General features: G+C 38.0%; 1 protein-coding gene across 3 annotated transcripts in view; it reads right to left on the bottom strand.

The window, feature by feature from the left end:
* The window catches only part of CTNND2 (catenin delta 2), a 419,330-nt gene that overhangs the window by 289,151 nt on the left and 108,077 nt on the right, over positions 1-22,102 (bottom strand). For all 3 annotated transcript variants that reach the window (XM_083856451.1, XM_083856449.1, XM_083856450.1), the window contains exons 3-4: positions 15,717-15,751; positions 15,054-15,170 (exon numbers count right to left, since the gene is read on the bottom strand). In XM_083856451.1, coding sequence (XP_083712577.1) covers positions 15,054-15,170; positions 15,717-15,751 — 152 coding nt within the window. The remainder of the gene's footprint in view (positions 1-15,053; positions 15,171-15,716; positions 15,752-22,102) is intronic.

The following is a 22,102-nucleotide window of genomic DNA, read 5'->3' as shown; positions in this document are numbered from 1 at the left end:
AAAAGCTCCCTCTTCAGCCAGGCTAGCCTTCTTCCCTCATCTTCTGGTATATATGGATGGTCTACTCCTGTGCCATTAAGATTTCCTTCTTAAAGTGTGTCCAGCCTTGCTGGACCCCTTTTTTTTAAGGACAGTTTCCCGAGGGAAAGTCTGATAAGATTTAAATAGAATCAGTATTTGTGATATATATTTAAACTACAGGGGAGCAAGTTAAGTTTGCAGGAGTGTGGATTAACTCCATTACATACTCAGAGGTCTTTATATTTTTTCAGTCTCACATTGTAGCACCATTGCTGTGTCACAAAGCTAAATACTCAGATGAATGTGGGCTTCTTTTAAAGGAGGAACTCCCAAAAAGAAACAACAGAAACTGCTCTCTTGGGGATGTCACTGACAATCTATCCCTGGTGTCTGGCTGTCAAACATCTGAAGAGTTGCTCCCCTTTCCTAACCCTTAGACCACAGTATCTTAGGGAATACTTGAAACATTTTAACTTCACAGTATCTAACAAATCAAGATAATACTATACCAATAGTATGGTAAATCTCCAAAACAAACAAAACAAATAAAAAGGCTGAATTGTGAAACAGGATGAATGTATTACACTATACAGCAGAATTTACTGTGGAACAAGTATTCAGTAACACATTATCTGGTAGTTGTTCCATTATAAAATAAATATCAGATAATGACAAGTTACATACAGCGCTATATTATTACAAGGTAAGGGTATGATTAATTTAGTATTCCAAATCTATGCAATAATTACCTCTGAATTGGCTAAAATAATTACAGTAAAAACAACAGAAACATCTACCTTGTCACCCTCCATGAGGTAATAATTGCATGCTTGTTACCTGAGTTTTTCATATGAAGTTACAAACAAAAATAGAAGGCAAGTGAAAGGAGAAGGTTTTTTTTCTTCTCCTTGTGATTTAAAGTCAGTTGGCTTCCCATTTGCTTCTCCAAGTAAGTAGTAAAGTGTAGCACTACTATTGTACTATACATCTCCATTTGGTCAGTCATCTATTTACAATGCCAGTTCTAATTGACAAAGGAAATAGACCAAAACGTGCTCGAATGACCATTTAATTAGCTCCCATACCAATTATAAACAACACTTCACTCACCTTCGATCAACTGACAAAAGTAGTAACGATAAATTATAGAGTAAGTGTAAATAAAGTGGTTTTAATTAGTGTAATTAATCACTTCACACATTCTTCAACCTGCTTTGCTCGTCTGGATAACAGTTGAAAGAAAAACACTGGCAAAGCTCCTTTAATGTCCTTTAAACATTCATTTACAGAGTTAATAAGTTGAGGTGCCTCACATCCCATTGAGAGGAACCACCTCCTAACTGTTAGTATATGCCTAATTAAGAATCTCAAATACCAAAAAGTCATCACTTACTTGTTTCTTCTGCCTCCCAGGTCATTTAGTTTGAGTGCAAAATATCGATTCCTACCCTACAACCTCCTTTTTTGTTAGTTCATTAAAGTGTCCGTACTTCGAGTAGGCAGTTGCCAACCCCTCCTAAAGCTGAGTTGTATTTGTTGCCCAGTTTTGCAAAACAATGGATAATTTAAAAAGAACAGCATAACAAGAGAGAGCTCTTAATGGTAACTTGCCAGTGTCGTCCCACAGTATCTGACATTAGGGGAAGATGTGATGATAGTTAATGACAAGGTGGACAGACCTATTCCTGGTGATACTAAATTCTTTGGCATCTCACTGGTACATCCTGTTTTCCAAGTCTGATCCCAGAATTAAGCTGCTCCATCTGGAACAAGGAGTAAACTTTCCTTCAAAATCAGAAGGGTAAGGAAGACTTTTTTTTGTCTGTTTTAACCCCTTCCATTGCACTATGTCCCATTTTTGAGGACACCTGAAACATTCTTTGAAGAAACTCTCTCTTGCCAAGATGATTTAGGATGGTTTTGGAAAGCAGAGGAATTGAGTGAGCAGAAGGGAGGCCCTGCAAATACCACAGAGGGTGGCAAGAAGCAGTGACAATGCCACATAGGTACAGACCTTCTCCATTTTCTAGTCTCCAGGGAAGCTGTGAGAAATGCAAGGCGAGATTACCACTGGGCAATGGGGAAAGTCCTTGGGAACTAGATGACAGAACTTTGTGGCAATCATAAAAAGAAGACATTTTCTTAATTACAGACAGAAAATGGAGAGATTAAACCAAGGCAAAACTTAAGATCTGCAGTTGATAACACAACTTGTCAGCTGGAACTGGTCAAACAGATTCTATAGGCAAAGGAGGGTTTTCAGGGCACCTGTTAGTCTGACCTCAAATAGAAGATAACAAGCAGTTCTCCTATAACAACAGCAGTAAGCATGGCACTCATTCTCCCTCTAAAATCTTAGACTAAAACTAGAATATGTCTAGGAAAATATTTCAACATCTACCTTCAAGGAGATATTAAATATTAAATATATCAGTAGCTTTGTATTGCAAGAAAAATGCCAAGGCTGCAATATAGCAAAGAGATTCCATACCCGAGAAATGAAGAAAGTTGAAGGACAAAAAAAGGCAGGGGGAGGGGAGGAGGGAGGACACCAACTGCATACTTAAAAATGAAGAAATAAATGGTAATACTTTAAATGCTTAATCACAAGCAGCTCCCTTGTTATGAACCAAACACATCTCTTTAGATGAGAGGCAGCAATTCTTAAATGAGTACACTGAAAACAAAGTTGTTTTACAAAAAAGGAAAGTGATTTATATGCAATGCCATGCTCTACCAGCATTAAGAGGGCTATGTTCTACCTACAAATACAGAAAAGGGCTTTAGTACTGCTATAGAATGTATTCTTAGATACTGGAAAATAGGATTTTGTGTGCATTCACAACTGTGGAATAAGTTCATTTTCATCCAATAATTCTACAAATGATATATATCTGGTGAAATGATGGAAAAACTAGGCTGATAGAATTATATAAGTGAACAATACAAGGATATCCCTTCTAACTCTCTCTTCTGACCTAATTACTATTGGAAAGAAAGATGAACACTTTATTTCAAGAGTAAGTGAACTGGAAATAGAAATAGAAACTAGTTTCATTAGATGCTGATTATCTTACGCTTTTTACACAAGGTAACGCTTCTGCCAATAAAAAATCAGATGCGTCTTCTAGGATTTGAAATAATAAATCTCTACTCCAAGGGATAGCAAAGCACCATAAATGTCTACAACAAGTAGTAGAAAAATATAAGACTTGAAAGGCATAGAGAAAAAATAAGTTTGCATTCCATCCCAACAATAAATATTTCTTTTTTGATTCCTGGAAGATTTTTTTTTTAAACCTCATGGAATAAGGTAACATAGCAAAGCCTAAGTAATCCTGACATAATAGGGTAACTTCAGTGTTAACTACTCAAATAGTGTATATTTTGCTTGTTATACCATATCATGCATAGCATTCCTCCAGATGTTTGTATGAAATGTAAAACCAGCCAAATCTTCTATCATAAGCAATACTGGGTAATGTTTGACAGCAGGACAAATCTGGAATTCCATTACTAATGAGAGACATTACTGAAGATGCTGGACTGAAATGCATGCACTGAGCAAGAATAGATCTATACATATTTAAGCTCAGAATACAGAAGCTGGCCTTGTCTTTGTTTTTCTTCTGTTTGTTTGTTTTGTTTTTTTAACAAAAAAACTATCCTCAACTGAGTTTAAAGCCAAGGATAACCCTACTAATGTGAGTTTTTAATTGACCTCAAGATTAAAACAATTTTTTTTTTCTGGTAGAAGACTATTCATGTTTTATGAAATTACTTGTTAAACCCTGCAGATATCAAAATCAGATAGTCTCTGTACAAGATAATTTATCATTGGCCATTAGGACAATGAGCTTTATTGAAGCAATAGATAGACAAAACACAAGAACAAGATGAGCAGCAAGGACAATAACTAAATTACATTTCTGCATTACAAAAGACACAAAGAGGAAAAACAGTATCCTCAAGCCTTTCTGATGCTGCTTCTGTGAAACTTTGTGACACTAGGAGTGGCAGAACACTCCACTGTAACAGAAGCTTGCTCTCTATTAAAATATCACTGTGGAACCACAGGAGAACAGTACCTGAGTGGGGTCCTTATGGGGATTAGATGCATCTGTGAATGTGAGTAGAAGAGGAAATATGCATACAGGAGGAGGCATTGCACCTCGCAACACAGACAGAAAGCTCCAACTCAGAAGGAACTGCCATGTCTCCATTTGAGAAACACTGGGGTTTGGCATTACAAATTGTTATTTTTTAATTTGTGTTTTCATTATCAGTCTCCCATTTTTAAAGGAATAACTACATTTAAAATGTAGTTATGTTGTGTGGGCTTTGTTTGCAGAAAAAAAAAAGGGCCAACTAAGTTAAGAACATATTTTGCATTAATAAATCTTAATTTTTTTGAAGTGTTTTATACCTGTGAAAACCAGCTGTGAACATCAAGTGTTTCTACTCACCCTTGTGCCTAGCGCGGCCTGAAATTGCTATCAATAGTACTAAACTAATGTGTTCCCTTTTTATTACTAGGAAATAAAATCAGATGTTTATAGACATCACACAAATATGATGCACATGGAAGCTGAATGCATTATCAGAGAAAAAAAAAACAAAACAAACAAATAAAAAAAACCCAACACCACCAAACAGACAAATCGCTGATAGACCTAAATTAGACTGCTGGGATTAAAAAAAAAAAAAAAAATAAAGTGCCCAACAGCTTCTGATTATAAAAGCCTATAAAACCCTCACAGATATATGGATCTAATACAAAAGACATCAGCAGACCTATTATGCTATTATATTGTTCTATGAACTTAACTACTGGCACAAAACAGGTTTCCTCCTCTTGTGCAAAGTAGAACTCCATTTTCTCCAGACCTTTGACAGGCTTAAATCCTGAATCTTTTATGTCCACAAAAGAAAATGACTATTTGGTCTCAGAGGTGAGCCAGTTCAGAATGTGTTTAGCTCTGCCTCAGAAGTCAATTAAAAAGTAAGTCAGAAAGGTCAAAATTTTATTACAATTTTTTTCATCTGCCAAAATCTCGTCTGCCATAAACCAGAAAGTATACCCTTTTGCTTTCTCTCCCTGTGTCCACACAAATGTGAACCACTTTCTGCTCTCACAATGTCCTGAGAAAATGCATTTCTCCATTTATAAGGCCAGAATGGAAAAAATGGAAGCAGCTCCCTAATCTGCATCACCACAGAAGCCACAAAAATCCTACTTGATTGAGAGCTGTGTAAACTGCATGTAGCACAACAGAAATCAAACCCAAATCCATACCTGCCAAAATTTTCTCTTCCACATACATCATTTTACATGGGCTAACAAGCCAACTACCTCTTTTTCCAGGGCTGCATCTCCACAGTGCTTATGCTCACAAGCTGGCGTCGGCAGATCCCAGAATGATGTGGTTCTTGGCACTCCAGACTGTGCCGAGTGTGCAGGCACTGGCACTGCCACTGAGGCAGGAATAGGGTGAGTGGTTTATAAGTCTGTCGTGGGGATGTGGGTGCATTTGTTTCCTGGCCCGTACCACAGGCACAATATTTACTGATGTTCTTTTGCGCTGCAGATTTGAATGCCAAAAGCCTTTCTTTGTTCTGCTCCTACAGATGCTGCTATAAGTCACTGTCATTTCCTAACGAGTTTCAGTAGCTGCTTCTTGCAGTGGATGAGGGAACACCTGGTTGCCTGTAAAGGATTTGTGTTTGACACAGACTAAGCATTACAAGCTGATCATTACCTCCTATCCATCTTTGATATTGCTACTAATTGTTCCTGCTGTCCTGGTCTTGACTTTCATCTTTCCATTTTCCCCCTCCATGTATGCTTTACCTGCTGCTACTGCTCTTTTCTTTTTTTTCCTTTTTTTTTTTTTTTTTTTTTATGGTTTTGTACTACAGTACTAAAGCTAGGTTGTGAGGGGTTGTTTTCCCTAGGCATGGATTTTAAGACAGTTGCACAGCATTAAAGGACACCAGATAGCAAAATCAGATTCATCACAAGACAAGTTCAGAGATATGAAGTAATATTGTGATATCAGTAAAAATTTATATATATAAAACATGTTGCATCTTGCAGATGTAAGTAAACTCCAAGAAAATCCATGTTACAGGTCACAGCACACTGAAAGAAAAATTCAGTCTGTAGAAAAATTCTGCTGTGCAGAAATTGAGCAAAATTAGAAATTCCTTATTTGCAATGTTGTCATAGTGTTACCTCTGGACTCCCAACATGACCCAACAATGCACAATCTGGGTTTGCTTAATGGGAAAGCATGTGAAAAGTCAGGATAGCAAGGTCGTTTATATACAGAAAATGTGTGTGGGTTTGGGGGGGTTTGATGGAATTTTTTTTTTTTTTGTCTCTGAGGATGAAGGATCATCTGTTTTGGGAACAAGCACTTTATTGCATGGCATGTAATAAGTAAGAAAATAAAGGAAGAAGATAAAAGAAAAGATGGGAACTGAAACAAGAAAGGACACAAAAGACAAGGATATGGTAAGACAGAAATGGGTGGTTTAAGGAAAGATGGGGCACTAAGAAAAGACAAGAGAGCATAGAAAAGGACAAGGCTGGATATTAAGATGATGTGAGTGTCTCCAGCTGAAGAACTTCCTGAGAAGGGAAAATTACAAGAGGCAGTGTGCAGAAGTTTAGGTCCAACAATAAGGGCATGTACTGGGCCATCAGTGTTGAACAGAACTTCTGCCAGTGGCTTCTAGGGCTTTCCCCCTAGAAGACTATAAACTCACCCAGACATCTACCAATCTACAGAAGGGCTGCAGAAGAATTGAGATGACTGAAGCCCTGCACAGGAGGGTGCCCACAGCAAGTTCTGTGCCACTTCTGAGAAAACCAGGGAAAGCATGAACTGCTTCCCTGAACACTGATGGTTCATTCAGTCTTCACCAGGTTTCCTGCTTGCAACAGCCACACATGAACTTGAAGACAGGCAGCAATCCAAAGAGTAATAGGATCAGCTGGACCTGAGTCCACCCTGAAGTAGATACCAAAGTCTGTCCTGGTGGTGAAAGCCCATATTGTGACTCTGCTCCTAAGTTTGGTCTCCTGCCTGAATAAGGGAAGTGGCCAAAAAGGAAAACTTCACTCAAACTCTTAAAGTAAGAGCACTGACATGAATTTACCAGGATGTGATAGGTCAGCAACAAAGATGTGCCTGTTATACCATCCTGACACCCAGAAGGGCAGAGGCGATAGAGTACTGCATGACAGTGTTTGAGCTGCATCTCTTCTTGGTACTAGTCTCAATGCCTTTGAGCTCTGCCTGTGACAGAGAATGAAAACAAGAGAGTCCAAGCTTAGGATGCTTAGTACTGGTAGAGCATTTCCTGAGGCAGCACTGGCTGTAAACATTGATGCTGATGTGTAAGAGCTGCCTCTCAGCAGCACTAGAGCCGGCTTCATTTCATCAAATCCTAATGTCTTAGTGAGGTGTAGCAATGAATCTACAGAAGCTTTTCATGGTCAGCTATTTTGTACAGACATTCATCTCCTGCTGAGGATTGCCCCTGGAAAGCAGGTCTCTGTTTGTGATCAGCCAGTGGCTATTACAATGTTAAATGACTTAATAGTTATTTCATGCTCACACAGGTTGACTAGGGCCAGAAGGAGGAGATGGGTAAAAGAAACAATATCTTATCCCCATTTCTAAGAAATCTACATATTTAACAACTACTTCAAAAGACTGAATTTGACTCACAGTTGAGATGATTCCTCTACAACTTTCTCTGTGAGAACATACGATGAACAATTGTGAAACCACCCTTTGAAAAGCAGTGTCTCCTTTTCAAAGATTTACTCCATTACAAAGTGGGCAAAGATGACTTTAAAACCCCAATGTTTTGAGGCAAAGGTTGGCCAAAGGCTTGTTTTAGAAGAGATGAACAGAGTAAAGAGAGGCACCCAAAATGTCCAACCATAAATATTTACCCTAAATATATTACAATACTGACAGAGGTTTCTACAATAAATCAAAATTTCCTCAGATTTCATACTCTGAGAGATTTATCTGGAACTATGAACTGTTGAGTCAAACACTGCCAGGTCTGCATCAATGCAGCAGACAGAAAATCAGTGTACCCTGTGTTAGGCACTTACACCACTTCTACTCTAAAAACTCTGATCCTGAAATGAATGAGGGGGATGCACACTTCCTAGGGGTTTTTCAGCTTGGAAACGTATTCAAAGAGCACATGATTTCATTAGTGTGTATGTTGTTACCAGGAGATCCCCCAGGAACACCTCCTTGGTGTGCACAAAGAATGACTAAGCTGGATCGCCCTGGCTCTCAGAGCAGATAATGAAATGGAAATAACTTCATCTATCAAAAAACTGTGAGGTCCACTGTTGCCAAATTTCATCTCATTGAGCATGTCCAGCCCTCTGACAGGTGGCAATTTCACAAAGCAAGAGCTATGGGATGGAAAACACATAAACACACCTCCTTTTACACATTCATTGTGTAAATAGTGCCCTTTTGTTTCAATCCATTTTCAGTATATATGATAAAAGCAGCTGATAAAGGCTGAAAATCATACAGGTTGAACAAGGGGTGCTTTTTTCAAGCTGGGACATCTGCTTTCCCACTGGGTAAGGAGGATCTCTCTTATTACAAAAGAATGCTGAAACAAAAGTGAATTAAGAGAATAAAATAAGAATTTAGCCTACCTTTCCAGCCTCATAATTATACAAGGGTTTCAATGAAACCCACATGTGTCAATGCAACATCTATATATAATTTCATGTGGTAAAATGTTCTTGTAACACAACTCATTCTTCAGAGGCAAAAATCCCCAGCATCTGAAGGGTACTGCTACCTATTTCTGCTGTGTTTGGGCAAATAGTTTCGAATGACTAGAAGAATAAATATATTGTGGGATTGAGACCAGAGTGGTAAGCCATGCTTTTTCTTCCCTAGAAGAACTTGGACATCCTTAATTGCCTGCATTTCTGTGAAGTGCATTATGAAATGGCCTTAGCCAAGAAGATGATATTATAAAAGCTACATTGTAATTTATTATCTTATCAGTGTTCTGGATTCTGCAATTAATCCTGAGCACCAGGACAACAGGGTCACAGACACAAATAAATAAATAAATAAATAAATAAATAAATAAATCTCTAGAAAATGTGGGGGAAAAAATTCATCTGGACTACTGGCAGTGTTGTGTGGAAAAAACTGCAATCCTAATAGAAACTGCTTGTTGAAAAAAAATTAAAAACTGAAATTAAAAATGAGCATTTAAAAATTATCAAGACAACTGGGAGAAGTATCCAGAAAGTTTTCTGATCCATGTCAACAAGAGCTCTGTTCCTACAGTCTGTGCTGTACAGTAGATTTAGAGAGCAAACAAGGAAAGTTGCCACATTAAGTGATGAAGCAAGTGAAAAATAATGAAATTATTCTGTTTCAGTTAGAAACATAAACACCAAAAGGTCTGTAAATCTGCCCATAATCCTTTAAGGACCAGTCTTATGGTCATTTTGTGGAGGTTGAAGCAAAGGAAAAAGTGTGGAAAATTAAAACCAGATACCTTTAATTAAAATTAGAGACTTCTGTATTAGCAGACATTTTAGCCTGTGGTTTAAGTTAGGAAGAAAGTGCCAATGGATTTGCTCAGTAATCTTTGAAGTCTTCTAACCCTTCTTTTGCTAATACCATGACAGAAGAAAAACCACTGCCTGTCTGCACCACTGTAGACTGCAAGGATGCAGCATATTCTGCAAAGACTCCCTGAACTTCAGCTAATTATCTCAGGAATTGTTTTGATGACAGTGTCATGTCAGTCCTCTAATGTGGCATGCTAATGACCCACAGGAATAGGGGGACAGAGAAACTAATACAGGGGAAAGAAATATAGAAACAACTTCTCCTCTTGTTCCACTTTAACCTTACACTACCCATCTGTAAATTTACAAACATCATCAGGAAAAGGTGGTTTGGTCTTAACAACTGCTTAGAGGACTCCAGTTTCTCTGTCAGAGGATGGATGTCTGGGGGCCTCAGGCAGTTCATTAGGACCTTTCCCACTTATCTGCAGGCCAGACTACAACCTTATCAAACCTTAATGACAAATGTCCTCAGCAACCAATCTTCTCAACTCAGACAGCTGTATATCTGTGTTTACTTTCCTTCCTTCCATGCAGCTTTCCACCTTTTCAATTGTTCTTACATATAATGTGAATGGAAAAAAAGGAAAAAAAAAAAAGAAACAAAACCAAAAAATGAGGTGCATTGACAAGGTAGTAAAAGGAAGGGATCTGAAGTAGCTGTGTGATTTTGAAACAGTGGTGCAGTGATGGGAAGGGAACGAAATAATGTCTTGCTTCTTTTATACCGCATTTTTCCAAGATTTCTAGTCAGAAGTACTAATTTTTCATCTCCACAGTGCATACTTAGCCCTCACAAAATTTTTCACATGCCTTTCCTCACTAAATTAAACCATTCTGCCATGAAAATACCTTTTCCTGAGCTATATTCACTGTTCAGTACTGCTGTACCTCCTGAAACATTCCTAATGTTATCTCTGTCCTGAACTAAATTTCATTCCCCTGCATGTTTCCTCACACAGCGATTTCAGGTTCTGTACTTACTGTGCATTCCCATCCCTCTTCCATGACTCGTTTCCAGCATCTTTTATGTGATTACATTGGCTCTCACACATCTGGTCTTTCCCCTGACCCTATTTAAGGTGACAGTTACTTATCTTCGTTTGTGCAAAAACAGTACTTTGAAGTTCCCATTAGGTAAAGGTAATGGTGGAAGGAAGAAACATTTTCAGAGAGGAGCAGCCAGGCAAGCTGGGTGTTGGAGCAATGTGGAGCAGGGCGGAGGAAGGATTGGGTGCCCTCAGGGTGACCCTGAGGGGACAGGCTGGCCCCTGGACCCACTGTAGCTAATGGCTACTGGCACTAGCAGCAGCCTGTATGTGCCCTCCCTCAGGGATTGAGGGGATGTGTTGTTCTGCTGATGATCCCCAGGAATGCTCAGAACAGGCTGAATGCCCCTCTGAGGCCACAAAACCATGACATGTTTGATGTAAACTGGAGTGACATAGTCTTGACAGATCTAGAGCTACACAGAGATAACCAGAAATCAGTGCAGGATGGGGAACAGGACCATGAAGATCCAGGCTAAGGTCTCCAGTCAGATGCATTTTCTTGCATAGTTCTGGAAGCTTCCTGACTCTCTGTCTGTCGGTTGTACCTGGAAGCACACGGTTTCAGGAAGGCAACTTACACTGAGTTGGGACAGAAGAAAGAGGTGGGCAATAATGCAGGAGTTCCCCTTGGTTGCATATAACCTTGTCCCAGGGTTAGCTCCACCACAGGAAGCTTGTATGAGAGCTTGCAGCAGTTATGAATCTGCCTGTCTGAAAATAATGACTTTTAAACCAGTGATCACTATGCTTTCATTTCACCAAATTAGTAAGTTTTATATACTTAAGGTTTTTTACATTTGCTGATTCACAGTCAGGAAAGATAATTAGCGAGCATCTCTATTAGCAATACAGAACCCCTCCTGTGTTAGCCCCTTTCATGTGACTTGTCCCATTAGCCTTTTTTTCATGGCTTTTATTTGCTACTAAAGGAATAGCACATGTGAAGTGATGTTTGGGATTTAGAGTATTATAACAGCTGAGTGCTACGTGACGACCTTTTAAAACTAAGTCTGAGAAAATCAGAGTGCGTGAAACCAAATTGTAAAGATTCTGAGTAGAGACACACTAATCCTCTACAAAGGCAGGGCTACTGATAGATGAAGTCATTAAACTAGATGCACACAGTTCAGAAAAGGAAGCTGTGGTCACATCACTGGGCAGGCTTTCATATGATGATTTTAAAAAATCTGCTTCAAATGCATGGCAGGCAGGAAATGCTCTCCTCAGAGTCAGTCTTGTTACTTGAAATACAGCTTTGCAGTCAAACTGCAGAGAAGTAAACATAACTAAAATTGTCAAATTGGGAGCTCAAAAGTTAGAAAATGCCAGACTAAGTTTCCTTTTCTGAGTCATCGCTCTTCCTCTCCTTCCTTGCCTTATGGCCAGTGCACAAAATCCAAAATGGCTCAGTGTTTTTTACTGCATCACATCAGGTCTCCATTGAAAAATGTTCAATACAAAGAAAAATATAGCACCCTGGTGGATAATTCTACAGCACTCAACATTTACTTCAGATACATCACAAATGGTGATTTGTGGATTACCTGTAAAGTGAGACATTTCTATAGATCTCATTTCCTATTTCGAGATTGAAAGGAAGTGAACTTAAGAACTGAAGTGTCTAGGAAACACTAGTACTGTGTTTGAGACATTTCAGAGTGGGCTTTAAACTTCCTTTTTGTATCATGCTTCAAATATTTGAGACTGTGCTCCCACAGTGTTCTGTTACAACTGTTTTGTTCTCAGCACACCTAACTAGGATCACCTAAAACTATGTCTCAGTAGAAAATACTTTGAATGATTTCACAACTATAACATGAAAACTTTAGGACACAAAGGAAGGACACAATGAAACTTTAAGTAAATATGAGACTTTTGTTTTCATTGTGTGTGTTCTACTCATTGCTTACAGCAGTCAGAAGCACTCTCCCCTCTAGTGTGCTGTTGCAATTTGAGCCTCAACTTGGGGTAAATGAGGCATGGACAGAAAATGTACAAAATAGGGCATGATAATAATCGTTTTCTAATGAATTCATAAGAAATTCAAATTATGCTGTACAGACAATCTTGACTTTTGTACTTTTGACTTTTAAAACACAGTAACATTTCACCTCTGATGTGTTTGTAACATTTTACTCGAAATTCAAAAAATACCCCCAAACCAGAAAAAAAAAATCCAGTGTATGACATCCTAATTGTATTTATAAGTGATTAGCAGAGCTCCAACTGTTAGCTTTGGCATATAGATCTGATTCTTAATTAAACCCATAAATGGCAAATAGCAATCTAGTTTTATTACAAGCTGAGCCCAGAGCAGAGGAATAAGGGCACTGTGACAAAAGGCTTTACAAATATTTCCTGACAATGCAGAAGATCAAGCTTGCAGCCCTGTGGGGAAGCCTGCTCCCTTATAAGCACATGCATCTATCTGCCTGTTCTCTCCAAACCTTTATTTCTTAGGGACAGCTACTGTCCTGTCCCTAATGATACCCCTTTTCATTTTCTTGGCTGTCATTCTCATCACCCTATTGTTTCCTCTTGCACCTTACTCTTGCTCCCACAAACAAATCATCCAGCCAAGCAAATTCAGCTTTCAACATTCTGTATGGACCTCTTGCTTCAACAAACCTTGGTTCCTCTCCTGATGATCCTCTACAAATTCACCTCTACTGCTCCTCTTTTCCATCACTGTTTTCCATCTGCCCATGTTCTTTATTCTTGTTTCTATCTACCTGCATTTCTATTTGGTTTTTAGCTTATTGTGATACTTGCCAGAATTTTCTTTAGTATTAGTTTTCTTCATGTACACAGGCTTCATTCTATGCACTATCTTCATCTTTCTCCACTATTTTTTTCTTAGTTTCCATCTCTGAAGACAGTTTCTGTCAGTTTTCCATACAAGCTGGCCCCACTCTGCTCTCATCCTCCTCCATCTACCCAGTTTCATTTTTCTATCATAAAATCACGTTTTGAAGCCAATCCTTATCATGCTAGTCTGTTTTGTTTCTCCTCACTCCTAAATGAAGAAAAAAACCAAGGGCTTACATTGTTTCATCATGTTTTCCCCATTTTGTTCAGATCAAGCAGCATTTTAACAGATGTCAATCATACAGACTATCTTCAGATTAAGTAAAACCATAACAAAAGTGTTAGTGACACTGTTGGCCCAGAAATCTTGTGCACATGCAAAATGAAAAATTTTCTATTGTTCCAGGATTGTCAGCTTGAATTTGACAGCAAACCTTGTTTTAAAATAATGAAAAGTGTTTTGACAAATTAAACTTCTGCATCCAATGTGCAATGGCTTCCTTTTGTCACCTGATGACCACATTCTGGTGATGACTTGTCATTGCTAGAGATGCTTTGCAGAAGGTGGCTGTCACAGATCATCAGCCTTTTCAGATGAAGGGGAGATATCAAGATATCTCCCTTTGATATCAAGAAAGCTGAATTTGGGCGGCCACCTCCAAAGATGTGACTCAGTCAGAAGGTACTGGGTACAGGGATCAACTGAACAAGAGAGAAGGAGATGTAGAGGAGTACTAAAAAAAAGCCAAGCCAGTCTCAGGAGCTGCAGTGGTAGAGAAGTGAATGTGGGTATATATTGTGCCAGATGGGGACACAATATGAAATAGGAGCCTGAGGAAAAAGAAAGGAAACTAGGGAATTAACCTCCTTTTTCATCATCTAGTGCTACATCTGGTAACAGGCCGGTTAACATGCTGGAAAACAGTCTCAGTGTGACTCATGAGCACAACTGTTGGTAGACATCTGCTCTACAAACACACTGAGTGGCATGTCCCTTGTTCACTTTTGCTGCTGTTTAGCCTTGATTCATTTCCCCAGTGGCTGCTTCTAGCCAACAATCCATCCACTTACTGCACAGTTCTGCAAACAGAATGACTGGTGAGTGACCAGTGAGCCAACCTTAGAGAAAAGACTCCACCTTTCTTGCTACAGTTGCCATTCTGTGCATCAGCTTTAAGTTCACTGTGTATCCAGAAGAAGATTTTAGTTGTAAGGAGTTACCAGCTACCTGGCCAAGTGGTTACAATTAGACATCAGACTTCCTCACAGCCACCCAGTATGTTTCATTTCACTTTGGATAGTGAGAAATTGCTGTTTGAATGTTGTTTTTATGGTGTGATGCTGAAGTTTTGTAACATGACCTTATAGTATAGTACAGCTACATTGCAATGAGAAAATATTTTCCTTAAAATATATTTAATGCACTTGTTTTTCCTCCAAAAAACTAGCAGCACTTAAAGAAACGCATTCAGTTTTATAGCATGAAATTTTGGGTTTTAGAAAACATATTTCTAGCTACTTACTTTCACTGGCTGAATAGTCCTGTGGATCGAGTATCCCTGATTCCTGCAGCGATCTAATACAGGAGTCCACCAGCTCCAGACCAGTGGTGAGTTCATCTTCTATATCCTTCTGACCATCTGCAATGAAATTAACAGCACAAAAATGTAAAAGAAGGTCAAAATGTAAAGCCATACACAAGACAAAAGCTAAAACCAGTTATATGTGATTAAGCATTCACAGCTGATGAAGGAATGGAGTCCACACTGAAAATTGTGCCATGGATGTTCCCAGGATGTTCCCAAATAATTTTTGTTCCAAAATGGTTCCCAGGAGGCTGGCCATACTGAAAATTGTGCCATACTTTGAAAGTGCAGCCTTGGATTAACAAAAGCAAAATGAGAATATTTAGGTGTAGTAGTAAAAAAAAGCCAGAGACACATTTAGCAATGCCCCCTCTCAAAACTCTACATCTGTTTCAGTGTACTTTTTGTCAACCCTAACAACTTTTGCCAAATCTTGTCACATTTTAAGTAGAGTTTTCACACACTAGCAATGAGAAAAAAAAACACAAAAACCCCATGAAAACCTCCACATACATCAATGTGCTTTTTTCCCATCTTAAGGTAAAAATGATCCTTCTGCAGAGAATATATGTAATACATATATGTAGGTAAGTACATTACCTTGTGTTTGCCAGTGAAACTGCTCTTCTGTTGAACTGGAAAGAGAAAGAAAAAAGTGACTATTTTTAATTAAATTGTTCTATAGTGTGCCATGAATATTCATATATAAATCTATTCTGAAGGAATTGATTGAGGAGAACACACTTAAGAATAAAAGCATATTTAGAATGCATAATTTTATATATATTTTTGATTAATGATTTGTACAACATTCATTCAGCTGAAGGGAAGCATCTTTATTTCTTTATCAAGTAATTTGAATCACACATATATAAATTGGCCTCTTGGTCTTGATATACAAATTACATTAATTCGAAGCAAAAACATTAGCATTCTTCAACTTTTCTGGATCCTTCCATTTGTCTGATTCTCCATGTTTATCGAGAAAATTATAAATTGTTTTCTTGTATGAATAGTTATGTGATTTCTGAAAGAAATTATGATTCCTGGTTCTACTGATCATTATGTGCATTTTTATATTATTCAAATGTGCAGCTAAGTTAATTCAATTGGCCTACACAGGAGAGTAAATTTAGATGTGTTTGTGCTTCTATGTACAAGCACTTAAGCAACAGAAGGTCTTAATTTTAAAATAATGAGCATGCACACCAGAGGATGGGTTAGGTAGGGTATTTTTTTTTTTCAATAAAATGAAAGATACATTCAAATGAATGACAAAATGAATTGTATATTCAATTAGGCAATGACTACACTTTCCTCCAAGGCATATTCTGTTTATGCTTCAGTACAGGTCTTTCTCACATGACAGGAATACAAAAAAGATTGAAGTTACTCAGTATTAACCATTCTTTTGTTAACAGTGAACTTATTACACTCATGACTGAAAGATTTTTCTGTGCATTTTCGTAAGATATTTACAGGGGAGAACAACATTATCTGTTGCATCCATAAGTTAAAAAAAAACAACGACTGAAATGATTTTAAGTTTTCAAACAATTATATTTCTTTCTTTCTTTCTTTCTTTCTTTCTTTCTTTCTTTCTTTCTTTCTTTTTTATTTATTTTCTGATATTGAGATGAAATGCTCTTTTGGATGAGTAAATGGATTTAAATCTCTAATTATTTTCCCTTTTCCCAACAGATGCTGGATCACATGAATATGTCAGTATATCTCCTAGTATCTTATGTTCTGAACAGTAGTAATGTAAATGAAATGAAATGCTTCCTTGTGGAGGTCTGTTTTTTCAGTAATGAACTTGTGTCAATTATTTACCAGATTTGATAGTGTTAAAAAATAATACTTGTCTAATTTACATAAAAATAGTTCTAAAAAGACTTTTCATTTCTACCTGGCATCATAAATGTTAATCTGGCAAGTTCAAATCTATACGTCATCAGAAATTTCCTAATATCTATGGTTTGTGGTTCATATTGACTCACTGTAGTGAGATGTCATAGATTAAAAAACCAGTCCTTCAATGAGATAATGAACTAAAATTCTTGAATTCAAGTCTACTGAAATTAACAGTATTGAAGATAAATGGTGCCATCAGACAAACAAGAATAACTGCAAAGTGCTGAATTGGATAAAATTACTTTAATTTAAATTACCTTTTGAAATTAAGTCCTAGTGGTGACTAGGGACACTGACTCTTTTTGAAATTACACTTTTTCCAATTTTACATTCCTTTTGTCTGATTTTCAGATTTACTAAATAATTGCAGCTTCATCTGACACACGGGGACTTGAGAGCAATATTCCTTCCTGTGATTAGCACAATCCATAATCAGTAATGTACTACTTTCCACTCTAGAGTCCCTCTTGCAGTATCCAGATTTCTATGTGATAGATATCACCTCACCAGCCAGAAAAAAATGCAGTATCTCAGGTGGTATTCTTGCTGGCAGAATGAATTACTAGATGTTGCTGGCAAGAACACAATGATGTAAAAGCCTATGCCACCTCATCCAAGTAAGTTAGAGAAGAAAATAAAGTCGTGCATAAAGAATGAATTACCACTTCCAGGAATTCCAGTTTAGCCCTTTTTAAGTAGCAAACTTGTATAAAATGTAACAAAGTTCATTATGTTCAATGAATCACTTGTGGTTGATTAGTAGTAATCCCCAATATCACTTGTCTGGCTTCCACAGAAACACTGTACTCTATCCATATTAATCTCAGGATTACAATGAATTTTCACTACATTTTGACGTTTCCAATTTTAGTCACGCTTCTCCTCACCACCACTGTAATGGTCTTTCAATAAATAATGTAGCACTTAGAGTCATGATAGCAGATCCACCATCAGAATTTTTATCCTAATGCTACCTTTTTATTCAACATGTGGAACATGAACCAGGGGCTGCACAGGGAAATGGTGAGTCCCCATCCTTGGAGGTATTTAAAACATGTGTAGGTGGACACCTGGGGACGTGGTTTAATGGTGGACTTGCCAGTGCTGGGTTAATGCTTGGAAGTGATGGTCATAAAGGTCTTTTCCAGCCTAAAAGATTCTATGATTCTCTAGTAAAGTTGTGTTTGCTCCTATCAAGATATCAGTATATTCTGGTATAGAAAGAGTGCTGTTTAGTTAAATTCATGCTATTTAGCTTTTTAAAAATCCAGTATATTTGGATATTGAAGCTGCCATTTCTTGGTTGCAAACCAATGCCAGAGCCTTGCAAACAAACATTTAAAGTGTTTCCCTAGAAAACTTTATTAGAATTTGCCATAGTTTTAATTTAGATACTCTTTACTTTTCCTTTTTCCCTTTTTTAAACTAAGCTTCCCCTGCTTTTGGCCTGAAAAAGATTCCTGACTGAAGCAACCTGACCTGTTTGTGCAGGAAGCCTTTAGGCTGTCACACAACTGTGCCGAATCTGCTTGAATGAATAAAAGGGCATGCTTCTTTGTCATCTCTTTCAGGTGTTTCCCAGCTTCACAAGAGATCAGTATAACTCACTGTATTATTACATCAAATACATGAAAAGACAAAAAACCAATAATTAACAGAACTATTGTCCTAATAAATTTTTCAGCATGTTCAGCAAAACATATTTTTGCTTCATATTTTCATTCTAAAGAAAAATGCATTAGCAACCACTTTTCTGTATATTCCTATGCCTCGTTATGTAAGTTTGCAAGCATTAGTATGTTTAACTCAGGCAGATGAGCAGTAACATTCTTCATCAAGTTATTCTGAACAATACTAACCTGAGCCCAGCTTAAGAATTTTTGGAAGGGATTTTAACCAGAACTACATTAGTATAGTGTTAGAAAATTGTAGCATAAAATAATACTGAGCTGAGAACTCAAGCAAGAAGAATTATTACCACCCTTAACCCAAACTCAGAAGAATAATTGCGATTTATTTATTTTTAATTTTTTTTTATTTTTGGTAGTCATTGCATCCTGTATATACTTCAAATGTTCTAGGTACAAACAAGATTACTGTTCTACTTAATTTACCTAACTTACAGAAAGAACCCTCCATCACTATTCAACTATGCAAAACTATGCTACTATTCAACTTCTTCTATGCTCATATTGCCTTTGGAAAATTCAGTGTATTGAAGGAAAATCACAAGGAAGCGGAATAACTTAAGAATGAAAAGATAATGCTAAAACTCAAACAAATGAACTAAAGACTTGACTAAACAGAATAAGAATATTGTTACATGTTTAGTTCTTGATGTTAATGTTTAAGCTAATACTAATTAATTAAGCTAACCTATCTTCTGTAAGGATGCACTACACTGTGCTTAATGCTTTACCTTTTATAACTACCTAGGAAAGTAAAAATTGTTTAACTTCCCTAGGCAAGTATGAGCAAAGTAAATATGCACAGAACGGTCATGTTGATTCCGGCTGAACTCACATGTTCCCATTTCTGCACGCATGTCATGACAGCACCCAAGGAGTGAGAACGCTCTGTGTGTGACCTTGCACATGGGGAGGGCAAAAGGGAAATGATCACAGCATGCTGCAGGGAGCTCGTTTTGGGGAGCATCACTTGGGTAGCTCTACCTGCCTCTGCACGGTGAGGGAACAGGAGAAGCACAGAGCACTGCCAAAATGCAGATTTTCTACAGCCAGCTGAGGATGTCTGACTATTTACCAGCAGCTCTGTACATCAAGTTTATCCCCTTTCAGGCACAAATAGAAAAATCCCAGGCTGACCTACAGTTTGTCTACAAACAAGAAACAAACCAGGCCTTAGGGAGCCTTCATTTTTTCCTGTACCTCAAGTCAAGTGAAACAAGAAGTGGGTGCCCCACCATGATGGACTTGACAGGAACCCAGCATGATAAGATGGACTCTGTGTAAACAGCCAGCACCTGCATAACAGAGTGAGTACTGAAGACCACTGAATGCCTCTCCCAGCAATTTACAGGAGTCAAAAGCAGTTTTGGTGGTATAGAAGTGAATGCTCCAATTGACACCAAAATAATGCTTTCCTGGACAACATTCACTAGCCATATTTCTATAAAGCAAACAAAGTTCTCAAGGGAGGTAACCCAGAGGTGAGGAATGCTACTGAGTACTTTGGCAGAAGAAAAGCTGCCTGAGAGATCCTCAGACTGTGTTGCTGTTACATGTGGGCCGGTACGAACAGCCAAAGATCCACTTCCAGTGCAGGTGCTGGGAAGCAGCAGGGCACCTTGGACTCAGCTGAATTGCTAGAAGGTGGGGGTGTGCCTGTAGTACTGGCAGCAGGGACAATGGTAGGCAAAGGCAAGTTACACCACAGCCCAGCCCAAGACACACTTTACACACTACCTGGACACAGCAGTACTTGCAGCATCACTTGGGTTTAGTTTTAGGCATTACACGGCCTAATGTGAGACCCAGCACACTTCAGAGGAATACCTTGATAAGTTCAGAACCATTCAGTGCAAGAAGGAACTCCACTGCCTTGTACACACTTCTCCAGCAATGGTATTTATTATGCAGCCTGCAGAAATTAATTGTTTTTATCCCATGCACCAAAATTCATCAGTGCACATACACAGTAGGCCAAAGCAGTTGGTTATTCAATGCCTTGCTGCTCCCCAAAAGAACCACAGCAAAGAATCTCACTCCTTGCTGGGAAGGGAGGTAGGTTTTCTTTCATTCACTGTTTCTGGCACACTCCTTGCTTTATCACTGAGCCTGCATACAGGCTGCCAGGGCAAATTCACACTTTTGTATTCCTCTAATTATCCAAGAAATGTTTGTGTGCCTCTCTTTTGTGTGAAGTCATTCAGTTTACAGTTGTCACTCATTTTTTGAGAAAGCAATAAAACTATCGGCTACACCAAAATATTTTTATTGTTTTCTAAAACAATTCATGAAATTATATCTAAAACAATAAATGAAATTATATGTAACACTACTGTAGAAAAGCTGTGAAAGGATTTTACAAGGAGTTGTATCAGCACATGGTCTTTTTAATTATTTCTACAGTGGAGCTACACAAACATTGCTGTATGATAGGCAGATACTGATGACAGGCAGATACTGTCTCACTGATTTTAAAATTTTTCACTAATGGCTGATCTCTTGTACCTTGGAAATTTCAAACTGACTTTTAAAATGATGAAAAAATTCTTAGTTGTAGACACCAGAAAACCATTCAGGTGGTTAATTCCCACCTTTCTTAGAACAGCCTTGCTTCAAGTTCCTGCAGGGAAAGAAAACTGTCTATTTTTTTTCCCAGAAAAATTATTGTTATTCCCTAGGTTTTACAAAATCAATAGAAGAACTTTGTGGCTGTGCTGTGAAAGTTTTGTACTTCTTTCCAATGATGCAGGGAAATAATTGCAGCCAAATTTCCAAAGAGGTCTCAAAAATCAATGCTTTCCTCTGAATTTAATACTTGCAGAAATTGGCAGACATGATTTTCCTTTAAAAACAAATTTTAAACTGCTCCAGTCCTATTTATATTCAATTCCCCTATTCTGATTATACTTAAAAACCCCGTTCTGTTTCTTCTTATTTAAATGTGATTAAAAGTTCAGGTGCAACACCACTAAGAACACTGTTCAAGTACACTGTTCATGCATGGAAAGGCACCAGCAGCCTTGCATTCCACACAGTGCATTGCTTAAGGGCAAAGCAGGTGCCAGAGGCTGTTATTTAATGGACAAAGCATAACACAGCCTGTTTTCCCGTAGTTTTTGACCATCACTCCTGAAAGGGTCTACCAGAGCATTAATTATAGTAAATTTATTTTGTGACTGAATTAATTTCACACAGACCAAACCCTCCAGATCTCATTTACTTCAGTTTTGAATTAACTTGGTCACCTAGGGAGAGAACACTTGCTACTTCACTTGCAACCAGCCAGTTTCCTTTAGCTTCAGTTCTGCAGACAGTTACTGGCATGGCAGTGAACACAGGGAATTCTTTCAGAGTGGAAGCCTTGGAAGCTCTGCTGTTCCAAGG

Source organism: Zosterops lateralis (genome assembly GCF_965231275.1).
Source record: "Zosterops lateralis genome assembly, chromosome: 1".
NCBI classification, from domain to species: domain Eukaryota; kingdom Metazoa; phylum Chordata; class Aves; order Passeriformes; family Zosteropidae; genus Zosterops; species Zosterops lateralis.
Note: the sequence above shows the minus strand (reverse complement) of the source record. Positions and strands in the feature narration are given on the sequence as shown.